Genomic DNA, 18787 nt, shown 5'->3' with positions numbered 1-18787 from the left:
ACTGATGACCACAGATGTTAAGTCCCATAGTGCTCAGAGCCATTTGAACCATTTTTGCACCTACATTACCCGCGCTCGGGTTGGATCCTACCCCACCTTACTGTTTACGTCACACTCATTAGTTTCTTTTGTGGGGAGGATTCAACCCCATATTGATGTTTATATTACATCTAAGTTTTGTTTTCTCTTCTAGTATCTTACTAAAATGGCGAATCAGCTCCTTAGAACTCCTGAGGAGATATACAACGAGTTTCTCCGACAGGAGGCTGAGTCAGAGGATGACGACAATATCGATGCAGAAAACTGTTCAGAAATCACCTATTACATTATGTGTACAAAGACATTTATTATTGAGAACTTTATATTTCGAAACTGCTGACACACTAATTATTTTCTACAAGTAGTAACAGATGTTCCTCATTTAGTTCCTATCTGTAGAATTTCTAAAGCACTCAAGTTTCTAGTTGATGACTGAATCTATTGATTTTTACTATGTTTTCAATAATTTTATAGAGAATATGTCTATTAAGGTATTATTATTTTGCAATCACATTCCTATTTTTTTCCGAAGTACTTTATATTCTTATTTATTGATTATAAAAATAAAAAACTTGTTATAACAAATATTATATGTGTTTAATTGATAATTAAACTTTTTCCCATTATTGATTTTTTATTTTACCCCGAAAAATCGATATTTGGAGGGTTGGGGTCTGATCCAGCCCCACCTTACCGTTTATGTCAGGAAACTTCACCTTACCGTTAGAGGATTAACATCGATGCTTTTCTGTGTCAACATCGATGTTCCTATATATTCATTGGGAGAGTCCTTAGAAAATGTAGTCCATCAACAAATGAGATGGCTTACAAAACACTCGTTCGACCTATACTTGAGTATTGCTCATCAGTGTGGGATCCGTACCAGATCGGGTTAACGGAGGAGATAGAGAAGATCCAAAGAAGAGCGGCGCGTTTCGTCACAGGGTTACTTGGTAAGCGTGATAGCGTTACGGAGATGTTTAGCAAACTCAAGTGGCAGACTCTGCAGGAGAGGCGCTCTGCATCGCGGTGTAGCTTGCTCGCCAGGTTTCGAGAGGGTGCGTTTCTGGATGAGGTATCGAATTTATTGCTTCCCCCACTTATACCTCCCGAGGAGATCACGAATGTAAAATTAGAGAGATTCGAGCGCGCACGGAGGCTTTCAGACAGTCGTTCTTCCCGCGAACCATACGCGACTGGAACAGAAAAGGGAGGTAATGTCAGTGGCACGTAAAGTGCCCTCCGCCACGCACCGTTGGGTGGCTTGCGGAGTATAAATGTAGATGTAGATGTAGCGATGTTGCCACCGTATATAGAAGACGCGTGTGCTCGTTGCAGAAAGCGTAAGATGGGTGAGCTGACAACGCAGCGGTATGTGACGTCAGACGCAACGCCGTTGTCTCGGCCGGCAGCTGTCGTAGTTGATGTCTAGCCTCCTCTGCAGCGCTAGTTGCTAGCGAGAGGCGCAGCTGTGAGGTGGAACCATGTGTGCGGCGCCAGGTCAGCACAAGGCGAGAAGTGAGTGCGCTGCAACGTAACAGTATTTCTGGGGCTGTTTCTCCCTGCCTGTCGGTGCCTCCTACTGCTATTCTTTCTTGTCTTCTTTGTTTCCATCTCGGGTTGGCGGCTAGTTTGCACGGTGGATATTTGTTCCGTAGGTAAAAACCATCTACTCTTGCTGCCATGTATTTTTATATTTCCCAGACCCGTTTCGCCATTTACTTAAAGGCTGCTTCAGTGGGATCTAGAATGATACAGTTTCGTTTTGATATGTCATATAAACATTGTCATTATAAAACAATTCGCGGCTCGTTTTTTGTGTAAATAAGTGTACTTACAGTTCTTCACGTTTGTCGTTGGAATCTGTGTTTCCTTTCGTCTGGTCACATGCTGGAGACCCCACTATAACTTCACTTACGCAGCGTAAGCATGTTTATAGTCAACTTTCACCATGTGACCAGAGCAGAGAAACGCAGATGCCAACCAAAAAACGCGAAGAACTCTAAGTAACCATACATATGTTTTTGGATGGGGTCCGCCTTTAGTAAAACATAATTTTGTTTTTTGTCCTAAACATGATTCAGTGCAGGTGCAGCATCATCAGTGTTCTTTTTTTTTATTTTATGGCTGTTAAACATAAGAAATGCTCTTTACTGTTTATATTCATGTAAATATTAGTTTTCAAATCGTAATTACAGGTTTTTGAAGAGCATATAAAATTATGTATTCATACCTTCTTACCACATGGTACCGTCAAAAATTAGTAATTACGATTTAAAAACTAATATTTACATGTACATAAACAGTAAAAAACATTCCTTGCGTTTAACACCATAAACTAAAAAAAAGACAATGATGATGCTGCAACTGCAGTGAAAAATGTTTGGGACAAAAAACAAAATTGTTTTGCTAAAGGCGGACCCCCATCCAAAAACATATGTATCGTTAAAGCAAACACAGTCAAAAGAGCTTCAACCTCAAGATGATTATCTAAGTAACCACTTATTCACGTGAAAAACGAGACGTGAACTGTTTTATACTCTACAAATATCTCACATCAAAACAAAACTATTACTGGAAATCCAACTGATGATACCTTAAAGTTAAAAGCGAAATGCGCCTGTGAGAAATGAAATACATTGCAGCAAGAAAAGGTGTTTTTTTTTTTTTTTTTTTTTTTTTTCATGAAACAAATATTTCTGTGCTTGCAGCGGATGATGGCCACACAAACGAACTTGTTATTAATAGTGGATTTTGTACTATCGTCATTTGGACTTGTAGCTTATTACAGGAGAATGGCTTTATACTTAACTGCTGTTGCAGCTATTGCATAAAGTTGCATGGCTGCTTGTTTACATATACAAAATTCCGCCTACCCCGACGAGTTTACACACGTCATGTGTTTTTGGAAAATACAGTGATATCTGTGTGTGGACAAGTGTACAATGTTTGCTTACAATATAAGGGTGGTATTTGTTGATTTATGGTAGTGGTTTTAACTTAAGACATACAACCCATACCTCCCGAAAGATTTTAACTTACGATCTAATGGTGGACGTGTTTATTTTGTGCAAGTTGCATTAATCTATGTCATGTAACCAGAGCCTCCTGAAGGATATGCCTTACATCCCAAAGGTGGAGTATTACTTATCTGTTTGCGGACTAGTGCGCACAGGTCGCATGCTATAAGAGAAACGCAATGATTTTATGTTTACAGACAAGTCTGCAATGTGGAAAGGGTGGAATGTATTCATTTTACGATGCTTACTTACAAAATAAGCGTGCAATTTATTCATTTATGGTAGTGGTCTTAACCTAAGACGTATTATCCAGACCTGGCATGCCTCGTGGTTTCCATCCTGGGGAAGGTCGCAAACTAACGTAGACCTCAGGCTAAACTACAGATCATTCTCACAAGGGAACCTCCCCATCGCACCCCCGTCAGATTTAGTTATAAGTTGGCACAGGGATAGGCCTTGAAAAACTGAACACAGATCAATCGAGAAAACAGGAAGAAGTTGTGTGGAACTATGAAAAAATATGCAAAATATACAAACTGAGTAGACCTTGTGCAAGCTAGGCAACATCAAGGAGAGCGTGAACTTAAGAGCGCCGTGGTCCCGTGGTTAGCGTGAGCAGCTACGGAACGAGAGGTCCTTGGTTCAAGTCTTCCCTCGAGTGAAAAGTTTAATTTTTTATTTTCAGACTATTATCAAAGTTCAGGCATTCACACATAATCAACTTCGCTCTCCAAAATTCCAGGACATGGCTGTTGATATACTTTCCGGGATGTGAGGTCGTGGTCCAAGAACTTTTCTGCTTCTTACGTTTCGTCCAGGACTGCGCTGGACTTCCTCAGAGGCGCTGCTCCACTGAGTCTTGCCGACTCAGCGGAGCAGCGCCTCTGAGGAAGTCCAGCGCAGTCCTGGACGAAACGTAAGGAGCAGAAAAGTTCTTGGACCACGACCTCACATCCCGCAAAGTATATCAACAGCCATGTCACCCAGTCGTGAAAGCCTTCATTCTACATTCCAGGACATGTTCAGATTTGCTTGGACATATGCAGGATTTGACGGTCTACGCACGGAAACATTTGAAAACGTAAAAAACATGTTTTGACGGAGCACAGAGAAAACTGTTGCATTCATTTGCTGCAGTTTGTGACAAACTCTTATGTTTTCATCACTTTTTTGGGAGTGATTATCACATCCACAAGAAAACCTAAATCGGGCAAGGTAGAAGAATCTTTTGACCCATTCGCCAAGTGTGCAAGTTTTGTGGATCGACAACATATTCCTGTCATGTGACGCACATGCAGTCACCAGTGTCGTATAGAATATATCAGATGTGTTTCCCTGTGGAGGTATCGGTTGACCTATGACCTTGCGATCAAATGTTTTCGGTTCCCGTTGGAGAGGCACGTCCTTTCGTCTACTAATCGCACGGTTTTGCGGTGCGGTCGCAAAACAGACACTTAACTTATTACAGTGAACAGAGACATCAATGAATGAACGGACAGATCGTAACTTTGCGAAAAAAAGAGAGTAAAGTTATCACTTGAGGGAAGACGTGAACCAAGGACCTATCGTTCCACAGCTGCTCACTCTAACCACGGGACCACGGCGCTCGGGAGCTTACGCTGTCCTTGATGTTGCCTATCTTACGCATGGACTACTCAGTTTGTATAGTTTGCTTATTTTTTTCATAGTTCCACACAACTTCTTCCTGTTTTCTCGATTGATCTGTGTTCAGTTTTTCAAGGCCTATCCACTGTGCCAACCTATAACTGAGGGGGGTGCGATGGGGAGGTTCCCTTGTCAGCAGCACTAAGATTTGAGAAAGTGGTGCGGGGGGGGGGGGGGGGGGGACAATATCGCAGTCTAGCCAAACGTAAACATACTGTATCTTCTCTGCGTTTCATAATCAACTACTAAATAACATCAAAAGCTAACTGCAAGATAAAAATCTAGAGGTAATGTGTTTAACCCCCCCTACCCCGCCACATATATTTGATGCATACTTAATGTTTTTTGTATTTCCATTTTAAAATTTCAAGTGCTTAATGTTCTGTCTGCTCAAACCGTGGCATTTTTGACTTCGCGTAACGAAACAGTGATGTTTCAATGGCGTCATGCATCTTGTGCTGTGATTGGCTGACATGAGCAACCCGAGCAACAGCCATGAAAATTTACACGCCGCTTTTGTCGTATTTTTACTTCTGTGTTACTAAAATACGCATTTTAAGTGATATAGCGCACACAACCATTCAGCTGCATTGTGTATTGCACTGTTAAAACTGCGTGTATCTCCTTGCCTGGATTTGCAGATCTGTTCTTGATTCTTGTTTACATTGGCTCTGGGCTCACTAGGTTCCATCACCTTCATCTTAACCGCATGTTCCAAAAGTTCATGTGATAAATTGCACACTGCATTCACATTGTTTTGCAGCCTGTGGTATCCTGCTGTTATTCGCAAGAACGTAACTCACTCAAGCCATGCATAACACTCATTCTACTAAGGTTTGAAGCTCGTTTTGACCTTCTTCCATGTTTGCGATTTAAAATTGGGTCGTTTTGAAAATCAGCCTTATGCAACACAATTGTGATATACTACACTCACAAAAGGAACTTGCTAATCAGGTACGTTACCTGAAGTCGGAAAGCAAGGAAACTAAAGTAACGGGACATATTTCGCTCACGAGATATATTCCCGTTGTTTTTGCTGTAATCATTTGTGAAACTATTGCTAGGCTTTGATACTTACTCTGTGTGATCAAAAGTATCCGGACACCCACAAAAAACACACGTCTTTGACATTACGTGCATAGTGCTGCCACATACTGCCAGCTACTCCATATCAGCGACCTCAGTAGACATTAGGCAACGTGAGGGCAGAATGGGACGCTCCGCCGAACTCACGGACTTTGAACGTGGTCAGGTGATTGGGTGTTACTTGTGTCACATGTCTGTACGCGAGATTTCCACACTCCTAAACATCCCTAGGTCCACTCTATCCGATGTGGTTCAAATGGCTCTGAGCACTATGCGACTTAACTTCTGAGGTCATCAGTCGCCTAGAACTTAGAACTACTTAAACCTAACTAACCTAAGGACATCACACACATCCATGCCCGAGGCAGGATTCGAACCTGCGACCGTAGCGGTCGCTCGGCTCCAGACTGTAGCGCCTAGAACCGCACGGCCACTCCGGCCGGCCGTTTCCGATGTGAAAGTGAAGTGGAAACGTGAAGGGGCACGTACAGCACAAAAGAGTACAGGCCGACCTCGTCTGTTCACCGACAAGATATCGCCGACAGTTGCAGAGAGCCGTATGTGTAACACGCCAGACATCCATCCAGACCATCACACAGGAATTCCAAACTGCATCAGGATCCACTGCAAGTACTATGACAGTTAGGCAGGAGGTGAGAAAACTTGGATTTCCCGATCGAGCGGCTGCTCATAAGCCGCTACGCCGGTGACACTATCAGAGCACAGACCTACATTGATGTTTTAAGCACCTTCTTGCTTCCCACTGTTGAAGAGCAATTCGGGGGTGGCTTGCATCTTTAAACACGATCGAGCACCAGTTCATAGTGCACGGCCTGTGGTGCAGTGGTTACACAACAATAACACCCCTGTAATGGACTGGCCTGCAAAGTCCTGACCTGAATCCTATAGAAAACCTTTGGGATGTTAAGGAACGCCAACTTAGTGCCATGCCTTACCGACGGACATCAATACCTCTCCTCAGTGCAGCACTCAGTGAAGAATGGGCTGCCATTCCCCAAGAAACCATCCAGCACGTGGTTGAACGTATGCCTGCGAGGATGGAAGCTGTCATCGAGGCTAAGGATGGGCCAACACCACACCGAATTCCAGCATTACCGGTGGGGGGCGCCCGCCACGAACATTGTAAATCATTTTCAGCCAGGTGTCCGGATACTTTTTGTCACATAGTGTAAGCATTCTCTTGCTGTAAAAGGTAAACTTTCAGGGCAGGAATTGTCACAATTAATAAAATATTCTGGGCTTGCAAACACGTACAGTATTTCTAATGTAACGATGAGTTCCATGAACAGACAGATGGTGTCGCTATGGGGAGCCCCTTAAGCCCGGTTATAGCGAAATTCTTTATGGAAAAATTCGCGAATCAGGCATTGGAAACTATGACCAAGAAACCGAATATTTGATTCCGTTTTGCGTGGATGGTACTGTAACACTACCGCCCTGTCGGACGTGCGTTAGCTCAATAAAGCCTGTACTGTAATAAGTTCACGGGCTTCACCTTGTAAACAAGGATTTAGTACATAAGTTGACCGCGTGTACCTAATGGAAGCAAGATCGAACCTACACTCAATTAGTAACTACAGTGATGCGTCAAGCAAATGTAAAGTATAATTACGCGTTCGCATGGACAAGAAGTACACACAGTAGATACTACCAATGATAAATAATACGGTCGCCAGCCTAATTAGGCATTGAGTTTTTCCCTGTACAAGTATGTGCATGTACAAGCATAATGACACGTAGTAATGTTGCGTTTTATAGCAAAATTTAGAACCAAAAAGAATCTACTGAACTAAGGTTTTCTTCTTTTGTACTAATTTGTACGAGCTAAAATTACACAACACCACACAGCAATGATTACTACGAGCTGCACTTTGTATATTGATCAGACTGAAATCGGGCATAGATTACCCTAGAATCAGCAATTTTGAAAACACACATACAATGTCACTATTAAAATTGGAAAAAACACTAATACACTTAGGTTTAATATAGAAATTAATTTTACTGTTCAATTCTGATCAGTACACTTTAAAATGTGCAAGAATAGGCAAGATAATGGGGGGGGGGGGCCCTGAAACTGTTATGGTCGTTATACGGAAGCTAGTAAGTCATGAAGGTACATTAACACTCGAAATTATTAACCTATGGATTACTATTCTTTTGTCACGCTTCTGGATTAATAGCCTAACATTCTTTCAGTCTCAAATGAATTAAATAACATTGCTAGCTCAATTCAAAATTTATCTTTCAATTTGATCACGCTGATATTCTTTACTAACATTCACATTTGCACTCCTATCCTTGAACGTCTTTATAGTATAGATTGGTCTGCAGATAATTTAGTACTAACTGTAACTTTCAGTTCGGGATACTCGGGTTGCACAATATGCGGTAAGGACCCTGTCTAGGTCAATGATAAGGATAAATGATGGCTAAGGCAATTCTGGTAAAAGTCACGTTATTATTGAACAGTTAGAACAGTTTCAACACTGGTCCACACAGATACACTTCTAAAGATGAAATAAATGTTTGACCTGTGCACGTCGGTGCGGCGGATGGCGGGCAGCGAGATAGCGGGCAGCTCAGCACACATACAAGCACGGCTAAGGCTCTCACAGTATCGGCACTTTCATTCTTCTTAGCGTCGTAATCTTTCCAGTTTTGTGCCTGAGAATATAGCCATGCCAAGTAGTCGTCGGAATCGGCCCATCCGAGGCTTAATGGAATCCACTTTTCCTAGATAGCCTCCTCGGTACAGTACATGTTCCTCTGACCGATGCTCAACTCCGACTGTAAGACTGAGTCCGTTGTGTCGATCCGCGCCAGTGTGTGTTTTCCCGCACTCGCCTGCATCCACCTTTTCCCGCGCCCCTACAGGTAGGGTATTCACCACAGGTTTTCTACTACACATATTCTAATGCATTACCTACGTATGGACCAAGTGTTTAAATTACATTTTTCACATCATACAATAGATTTAACATTAAATACACTTTCCTTTGGTTACCAAATCGCTTAAAAATCTAACATAAGTAATGACATTCATTTCAAAAGTTGTGTACAGTTTCTTTAACATGACACGAAAAGAAAAAATCTAAAAAAAATATTTACATTATTTCACATAAATTCAGAAAGAAACATTTATCTAAATACATAAAGAAAAAAATTATTATAGGTACATTATTGTTACAGTACGTTTGTTTTGTGGCAGTACGGCAGGGAGGAAATGGATCGTTTTCACAAACATCCGAACGGGAACAATCCGAAGATTCAGTTCAGCAAGGAGAATGAGAAAGGCGGGAGATTAAATTTCCTTGATGTGCTAGTTTTCGAGAAAGAATATGATAGCTTCGGACACACGGTTTACCGAAAACCCACGCACTTAGACCCTTTCCTACACCGAGATTCAAACCACCACCCAGAACAAAAGCGAGGCATCGTAAAGATGTTGGCGGATAGAGCAAGGAAAATCGCGATTCAGAGCTGCTTGACACAGAATTAAGGCCTCACCAATGCATTGCTCAAGAATGGCTATTCGTTCGCTGAGGTGAAAAGAGCGTGAAGACCACAACGTAGAAATCATAATGATGCTCAAGCACCGGTGAAATCGAAAGTTTTCCTGCCATTCATTAAGGACGTGACTGACTGCATAGGAAAAATCTTGAGAAAGCGGAACATCGTGGTAATTTACACACACACGTGGCAATACAAGATCGGGTGAAGTCGGCCAAGGATGCTCGCCAACCGCTAGAAAAAGCTGGAATTTATAGGATTCCATGTAGTTGTGGGGAGGTGCACGTGGGTACTACAAAAATACGAGGGTATTTCGGAAAGTAAAGATACACCGTACGCCAGAGGAACAGAAGAGTTTTGGCGAGCAAGTTGGCAACACTGGTGTTAATCTTGAACCGTTAGCTTTCTCCTCGCGGTCGTTCGGCAGTTGAACGTTGCTCCTGGTTGGAGTAGGTCTTGTTTAATTAAAATGGCTGCGCCGATTCAGAATCCCGCCAAATGCGAAGTTCGCTCCGTCATACGTTTTCTTCGTGCAAAAGGTCAGCGACCGGCGGATATTCACAAAGAAATTGTTTCTGTTTGTGGGAAAATTACGAATCGACAAAATGTGACGAAATGGTGTCGTCATTTCTCTGAAGGTAGGACTGATGTTCGTGACGAACAAAAAACAGGTCGGCCATCTGTGATCTCTGATGCAAGCAGTTCGTGCGAATAGACGTCTCACACTGAAAGAATTGCATCAGATCATACCGGACGTGTCAATGACAACTCTTTATGAAGTTTGTCGAGTTAGGGTACAGGAAATTGTGTGCGCGCTGGGTTCCAAAACGGTTAACAAAAGAACACAAAAAGAAAAGGATGGGCTTTGCACTCGACTTCCTCACACGCTATGCTGAAGCAGGTGATGAGTTCCTTGATCACATTGTGACAGGTGACGAGATGTGGGTTCATCACCATACACCTGAATCCGAGCAACAATCAATGCAATGGCGCCATTCGAATTGACCAAAAACCAAGAAATGCAAAACGTAGATTTCAGCGAAGAAAATCGTGGCTTCTGCTTTTCGGGACAGACAAGGCATTCTTCTGTTGGAATTTATGCCTCCTGGAAAGACAATTGATGCTGCTGCATATTGCCAGACTTTGAAACGTCTTCAAAGGGCAATTCAAAACAAACGCAGGGGAATGCTGACAAGTGTAGTCCGCTTGCTTCATGACAACGCTCGGTCTCACACAGCGCTCGTAACCAAAGCACTACTCAAACAATTCAAACGGGACGTATTGGACCATCCACCATACTGCCCGGCCTTGCGCCCACCGACTTCCGTGTCTTCCGTTACCAGAAGTCAAATCTTGGTGGAAAATCATTCGACGACGATGAAGAGATCAAAGGTGAAGTTCAAATGTAGTTCCAACAACAGGTGGCAACCTTCTGTGACTATGTGATACACAAGCTTGTGCGCTGACTTAGCAAATGTTCGGATAACGGGGGTGATTATGTCAAAAAATAACAAATAATCCAGTTAATAACATGTAACTGTTTTCTAAATAAATGTTCTATTTAAGGACTGCGAGCCATTGTATCTTTACTTTTCGAAATGCCCTCATAACTGTTAAAAAAGGACTGGAAGAACACAAGGGAAATTGCAGAAGAGGAGAGAATGACGGATCAGCTGTTGCGGAACGTGCTTTACAGCCCGGAGATCACCACGTTCATTTCGACAGGACTGCCACCCACAAGCGAACATCACGGAAGGCTATACAGAGAGGCCACAGAGATTGTGAAACACCCCACGAGTCGCACGACCTCTACAGTCGCAGGTTCCAATCCTGCCTCGGGCATGGATGTGTGTGATGTCCTTAGGTTAGTTAGGTTTAAGTAGTTCTAAGTTCTAGGGGACTGATGACGTTAGAAGTTAAGTTCCATAGTCCTCAGAGCCATTTGAACCACCCCAGGAGTTTCAGTGGGAACGAGGACGGCCTGAAATTGAATGAAACTTGAATTCCGGTGCTGAAGACGTACCAGTGGGATGATAGCAACAACGGCCAGTTGCTCTCGTGTACTCATAACATGTGACGTCACGCCACTGCGCGGAAGCGGAATTTTGCTGTAGTCAGCAGCGATCCAGGGTGTGAACCGGACCTTCAACAAAGCTGCGATCGCTCTTGAAAATGTCCTCCGTAGATGGGGACTAAACGTCCGTATTTGAAGCGAAATGAGGGCCTTGCTGACCGAACGGTTCTAGGCGCTTCAGTTCGGATCCTGCCTCGGGCATGGACTTGTGTGATGTCCTTAGATTAGTTAGGTTTAAGTAGCTCTGAGTTCTAGAGGACTGATGACCTCAGATGGTGGCCCAGCGGTTCTAGGCGCTACAGTCTGCAACCGCGCGGCCGCTACGGTCGCAGGGTCGAATCCTGCCTCGGGCATGGATGTGTGTGATGTCCTTAGGTTAGTTAGGTTTAAGTGGTTCTAAGTTCTAGGGGACTGATGACCTTAGATTTTAAGTCCCAGAGCCATTTGGACGATTTGAAATACCGCGATGTCGCCAAACACGGATGCGACCATCGTGATGCTGTAAACAGAACTTGGATTCATCCGAAAAAAGACGTTTTGCCATTCGTGCACCCAGGTTCGTCGTCGAGTACACCATCGCAGGCGTTCCTGTCTGTGATGCAGCGTCAAGGGTAACCGCAGCCACGGTCTCCGAGCTGATAGTCCGTGCTGCTGCAAACGTCGTCGAACTGTTCGTGCAGATGGTTGTTGTCTTGCAAACGTCCCCATCTGCTGACTCAGGGATCGAGACGTGGCTGCACGATCCGTTACAGCCGTGCGGATAAGATGCCTGTCATCTCGACTGCTAGGGATACGAGGCCTTTGGGATCCAGCACGGCGTTCCGTATTACCCTCCTGAACCCACCGATTCCATATTCTGCTAACAGTCAGTGGGTCTCGACCAACACGAGCAGCAATGTCGCGATACGATAAACCGCTTATCGCGATAGGCTACAATCCGACCTTTATCGAAGTCGGAAACGTGATGGTACGCATTTCTCCTCCTTACACGAGGCATCACAACGTTTCTCCAGGAAACGCCAGTCAACTGCTGTTTGTGTATGAGAAATCGGATGGAAACTTTCCTCTTGTCAGCACGTTGTAAGCGTCGCCACCGGCGCCAACCTTATGTGAATGTTCTGAAAAGCTAATCATTTGCATATCACAGCATCTTCTTCCTGTCGGTTAAATTTCGCGTGTGTAGGACGTTATCTTCGTGATGTAGCAATTTTAATGGCCGATAGTCTATATGTTGAAGTTAATATAATCATGTTTTGTGTGAAATAACGTTTGATCTGTGTTGTAAATCTGAAATACCAAGTTGTATTGAAATTAATGAGCGGTTTTGTAGTTCACTGTGGACTGAAACGGCAGGTTTGTTGGAAACCTCAAGTAAGCAAAATCTTCATTGGAAATTTTATGCATAGATTATAAACTGAAAAATTAATTTATTCAAATGAAGTGGGTGGCGTATCTTAAATGCTTATAGCTACTGTTCTGGATCTTTATTATGGTAGATTGTCATTCAATGCCTACAGTTTACTATTACTCCTTACTGTAGTTTTGTACCAGTAGGTCAGCGATCCTGTTAATAAGAAATGGTTTGCAAATGTGGCGTACGGTATGTACTTCCACTTTTATGTGCTTTAGGTTTTTAGAGTACCTTACGCTAGACTTCATGCTTGTCTTTCACTCGTGTGTTAAATGAGTCACTCAAGGTTAATGGACGTACATCAGCACAACGTTAAATCTGTTGTTGTTGTATTCTTCAGTCCAAAGACTCGTTTTACGCAGCTCTCCATGTTGCTCTATCTTGTGCAAGCTTCATCATCTCCCAGTAACTACAGCAACATCCATCCTTCTGAATCTGCTTGGCATATTCATCTCTTGGTCTCCCTCTACGATTTTTTCCCTCCACACTTCCCTCAAGTGCTAAATTGGTGATCCCTTGATGCCTCAGAATATGCCCTACCAACCTATCCCTTCTTATAGTCAAGCTCTGCTACAAATTCATCTTCTCCCCAATTCTGTTCAGTACCTTCTTATTAGTTACGTCATTTACCCATCTAATCTTCAGCATTCTTCTGTCGCACCAAATTTCGAAACCTTCTATGCTCTTCTTGTCTAAACTATTGATCGTCCGTGTTTCACTTCCATACATTGGCTACACTCCATACAAATACTTTCAGAAAGGACACTTAAATCTATACTCGATGTTAACAAGTTTCTCTTCGCCAGAAACGCTCTCCTTGCCATTGCCAGTCTACGTTTTATATCCTCTCTACTTCGACCATCAGTTATTTTGTTCCCCAAATAGCAAAACTCATCTACTACTTTAGGTAAGTGTATCATTTCCTAATCGAATTCCCTCAGCATCACCTGATTTAATTCGACTACATTCCATTATCCTCGTTTTAGTCTTGTTGATGTTCATCTTATATCGTCCTTTCAAGACACTGTCCATTCCTTTCACCTGCTCTTAAAGTCCTTTGCTGTTTCTGACAGAATTACAATGTCATCAGCAAACCTCAAAGTTTTTATTTCTTCTCCATGCATTCTAATTCCTACTCCAATTTTTTCTTTTGTTTCCTTTACCGCTTGCTCAATATACTGATTGAATAACATCGGGGATAGGCTACAACCCTGTCTCACAACTGTAAATACATACAGCGAAACAGTGTGTTCATAACTTGCATTTCAAGGACAAATGGTTCAAATGGCTCTAAGCACTATGGGACTTAACTGCTGAGGTAATCAGTCCCCTAGACTTAGAACTACTTAGACCTAACTAACCTAAGGACATTACACACATCCGTGCCCGAGGAAGGATTCGAACCTGCGACCGTAGCAGCAGCGCGGTTCCGGACTAAAGCGTCTAGAACCGCTCGGCCATTTCAAGGACACCACGAATTATCTTGAGTATGTAACAAAAAGCTCTTCCCGTCATCTCATATATTTGTAAAACTTGTCTGGTTATTCCGGTAACTGAGGACAGAGCGTATAGTTCTCGCCATGTTCTTGACGTGACTGGAAAGCATCATTAGGTGTGAGACTATAACGTGGAAAAAAAGTTCGTTCAGGTGACAAGGTTGGCTTATCTTTTGCTTAAAGTTACTGTAGTGGATTTTATTGGGTTGTGGTAGGAGGACATCAGCTGACTACAAATTATTATTACGGCTTACTAGTGTTGTTTTGATGACAGTAGGATTGTGATTCTGTTACGCGAATTTGTTTGCAGTGTGGTGTACGTATGTGTTTCCACTTTTCACTGCTTTGTGTGGCCGAGTATCTTACACAAAACTTCGTGATTGTCGTTCACACGTATACTGAATGACAGTCAGGGAAAGTTATTTGACGTAGGTCTGCACAACGTTAGATAAATACAGCAAAGCAATTTCGGGTACGCCCCTACTAGAAGTGTGATTCGAGTTCTGTTAAAAAATCCAATTCCCACATTAAAGATACAGTTCTGGTTCAAGTAAAACCAGAAGTGACACTTTGGTATTTGACATCTGTCGATTATCGATTACATCTTTCTAATACACACATCAAAAATAGTTTTGCATCACCCGGTTCCCAGAAATCCTGAAGATAGACGTTGGCTGTGGATGTTGTATCAGAGACACAGTCCCTTTGACTGTTTAGAGATGTCGCCAAACCCGCCCAAAGATGTAAACAACTGTGCATGAGCAGCACCTATTAGACGGAGAGGGTCCGACAGCCGATCAGTTCGTCATTCCACCAGGATGGAGGTACACGGCTCATGATGTCAGCAGTTCAACCATGCCTAGACGGCCAATACCGCGGTTCGATCGCATCCGCATTGTTACTTTGTGTCAGGAAGGGCTCTCAACAAGGGAAGTGTCCAGGCGTCTCGGGGTGAACCAAAGCGATGTTGTTTGGGCATAGAGGAGATGCAGAGAGACAGGAACTGTCGATGACATGCCGCCCAAGGGCTACTACTGCAGTGGATGACCGCTACCCACGGATTATGACTCGGAGGAATCCTGAAACAACGCCAGCATGTTGAATAATTCTTTTCGTTCAGCCTTAGGACGTCGTGTTACGATTCAAACTATGCGCAATATGCTGCATGATGCGCAACATCATTCCCGACGTCCATGGCGAGGTCCATCTTTGCAACCACGACACCATGGAGCGCGGTACAGATGGGCCCAACAACATGCCGAATGGTCCGCTCAGGACTGGCATCACGTTCTCTTCACCGATGAGTATCGCATATGCCTCCAACCAGACAATCGTCGGAGGCGTGTTTGGAGGCAACCCGGTCGGGCTGAACGCCTTAGACACACTGTCCAGCGAGTGTAGCAAGTTGGAGGTTCCCTAATGTTTTGGGGTGGCATTATGTGCGGCCGACGTACGCCGCTGGTGGTTATGGAAGACGCCGTAACGGGTGTACGATACGTGAATGTCATCTTCCGACTGGTAGGGCAACCGTATCGGGAGCATATTGGCGAGGCATTCGTCTTCATGGACGACAATTCACGCCCCCATCGTGCACATCTTGTGAATGACTTCCATCAGGATAAGGACATCGCTCGAGTAGAGTGGTCAGCGTGTTCTCCAGACATGAACAATATCGAACATGCCTGGAATGGATCGACCACTCTGAGGTATCTACGTCGAACCGCCGTTGAGGAGTGGTACAATCTGCACCAACAGTGCCTTGATGAACTTGTGGATAGTACGCCGCGACGAATACAGGCGTGCATCAATGCAAGAGGACGTGCTACTGGATATTAGAGGTGCAGGTGTGTACAGCAGTCTGGACCACCACCTCTGAAGGTCTCGCTGTGTGGTGGTACAACATGCAATGTGTGGTTTTTATGAGCAATAAAAAGGGCGGAAGTAATGTTGCTCGCTATTCCAATTTTCTGTACAGGTTCTGGAACTCTCGAAACCGAGGCGATGCAAAACTTTTTTTGATGTGTGTAATTAGACCTATACCAGGTTCCGGAAATTCCTGTTTCAAAGTTTTTGTGTGATATGTTAGATGTTATTTATAATGCTCTAAATACTAATTTAAAATCTAATATTTTCGCTCTTTCACCTCAAATACCTGTCCTACGAAATTTTTAATTTTTTCTAAACCGAATTTTGAAGTTGTGCACGTGCGTTAAAAGACACAGTAACGTTGATTTTCTTTATTAGGAGGAACACTCAATTTGAAATAATATTGCCACCAGGAATATTGTTATTTCCTTGCATAAGTCCACTAGATAAGTGTTTTGAGAGCAGTGAAGTGTACTAGAATCTGATTTTGTGAATATCCAGCCAATACTGCATTTCACCATTTTTAGAACAAAATGAGCTCCTGTGAAACCATAAATCTATCTTTCATTACTTAGGTAATACGTACTTCCTTACATAAATTTTATCCCTGCATCATGTAATAGAAATATGTACTTTCACCACGTAAATTAGCCATTATTTGCTCATAAACACATACGCAAAACATACAGACCGAAGTCGCACATCGTGCCACTGTAGCATAATAAACCACATTCTGAAAGTGTTTTGGAGAGATCATTAGTGCAGCGTATCACTGAAGCTACACATTTTCGTTGGTTGGTTGGTTGTTTGGGGAAGGAGACCAGACAGCGTGGTCATCGGTCTCATCAGATTAGGGAAGGAAGTCGGCCGTGCCCTTTCAGAGGAATCATCCCGGCATTTGCCTGGAATGATGTAGGGAAATCACGGAAAACCTAAATCAGGATGGCCGGACGCGGGATTGAACCGTCGTCAACCCGAATGTGAGTCCAGTGTCTAACCACTGCGCCACCTCGCTCGGTACATATTTTCGTAATACACGCGTTTGTTGTTGTTGTGGTCTTCTGTTCTGAGAATGGTTTGATGCAGCTCTCCACGCTTCTCTATCCTGTGGAAACTTCATCTCCGACTACCTACTGCAATCTACATCCTTGTGAATCTGCTTCGTGTATTCATCTCTTTTTACCCTCCACGCCTCCCTCCTACGCTGAATTGGTGATCCCTTGATAGCAACCGATCCCATCTTCTAGTGAAACTCTACAAATTCCTCTTCTATCCAATTCTGTTCAGTACCTCATTAATTACGTGCTCTACGCATCTAGTCTTCAGCATTTTTCTGTAGGACAGCATTTGGAGGCTTCTGTTCTCTTCATGTCTAAACTAGTTATCATCCATGTTTCACACCATACTCCATACAAAAACTTTCAGAAAAGACTTCCTGACACTTAAATCTATACTCGATGTTAACAAATTTCTCTTGTTCAGAAACGCTTTCCGTGCCATTTTATATCCTCTCTACTTTCACCATCATCAGTTATTTTGCTCCCCAGATAGCAAAACTCATCTACTACCTTAAGTGTCTCATTCCCTAATCTAATTCCCTCAGCATCACTCGACTTAATTCGACTACATTTCATTATCCTCGTTTTGCTTTTGTTGATGTTCATCTTGTATCTCCCTTTCAAGACACTGTTTATTCAATTCAACTTCTCTTCCAGGTCCTTTGCTGTCTCTGACAGAACCAGTATGTCATCGGTAAACCTCAAAGTTTTTATTTCTTCTCCATGGATTTTAATTCCTTCTCCAAATTTTTCGTTTGTTTCCTTTACTGCTTGATACAGATTGAATAACATCGGAGATAGGCTACAGTCCTGTCTCACTCCCTTCCCAACCACTGCTTCCCATTCATGTCCCTCGACTCTTATAACTGTCATCTGGTTTCTGAACAAATGTGTAAATAGCCTTTCGTCCCCTGTATTTTTACCCCTGCCACCTTCAGAATGTGAACGAGTGTATTTAAATGGTTCAAATGGCTCTGAGCACTATGGAACTTAACATCTGTGGTCACCAGTCCCCCAGACTTAGAAATACGTAAACCTAACTAACCTAAGGGCATCACACACATCCATGCCCGAGGCAGGATTCGAACCTGCGACCGTAGCAGCCGCGCGGTTCCGCACTGAAGCGCCTGGAACCGCTCGGCCACTGCGGCCGGCGAACGAGAGTATTCCAGTGAACATTGTCAAAAGCTTTCTCTAAGTACAAATGCTAGAAACTGATCTTCCCCGAGGTCGACTTCTACCAGTTTTTCCACGCATACAGACATAAATTACGACCAATGCGGTGGTTCTTTCTGAAGCTAATCGCTGGTGAGAGAAGGAAACTGGCGTCACAAAGTCAACGCGTTTTTAACTTTCGTGGCATGGTGTTTGTTCCTTCGGAAAACTTGTCTGGTAATTCCAGTAACTGACGACAGTGTACACTACTCGCCACGTTCGTTTCGAGACAGGTGCAGCTCATTTATGGGCATCTTGTGATAGCAACAGGCAAACTAGAGCACTCGTCTCCAAGTACACAGGTATCGTAGTGTCAGTCCTGT

General features: G+C 43.3%; 1 protein-coding gene across 1 annotated transcript in view; it reads left to right on the top strand.

Moving 5' to 3' along the window:
* Positions 1-1439: 1439 nt before the first annotated feature.
* The window catches only part of LOC126108454 (speckle-type POZ protein-like), a 152480-nt gene continuing 135132 nt past the window's right edge, over positions 1440-18787 (top strand). The window contains exon 1 of the mRNA XM_049913667.1: positions 1440-1557. Coding sequence (XP_049769624.1) covers positions 1524-1557 — 34 coding nt within the window. The 5' untranslated portion in view covers positions 1440-1523. The remainder of the gene's footprint in view (positions 1558-18787) is intronic.

The sequence above is a fragment of the Schistocerca cancellata genome, chromosome 11 (genome assembly GCF_023864275.1).
Source record: "Schistocerca cancellata isolate TAMUIC-IGC-003103 chromosome 11, iqSchCanc2.1, whole genome shotgun sequence".
Lineage (NCBI taxonomy): Eukaryota > Metazoa > Arthropoda > Insecta > Orthoptera > Acrididae > Schistocerca > Schistocerca cancellata.
The sequence above is the reverse complement of the archived record's forward strand: the minus strand, read 5'-3'. Positions and strand labels throughout refer to the sequence as shown.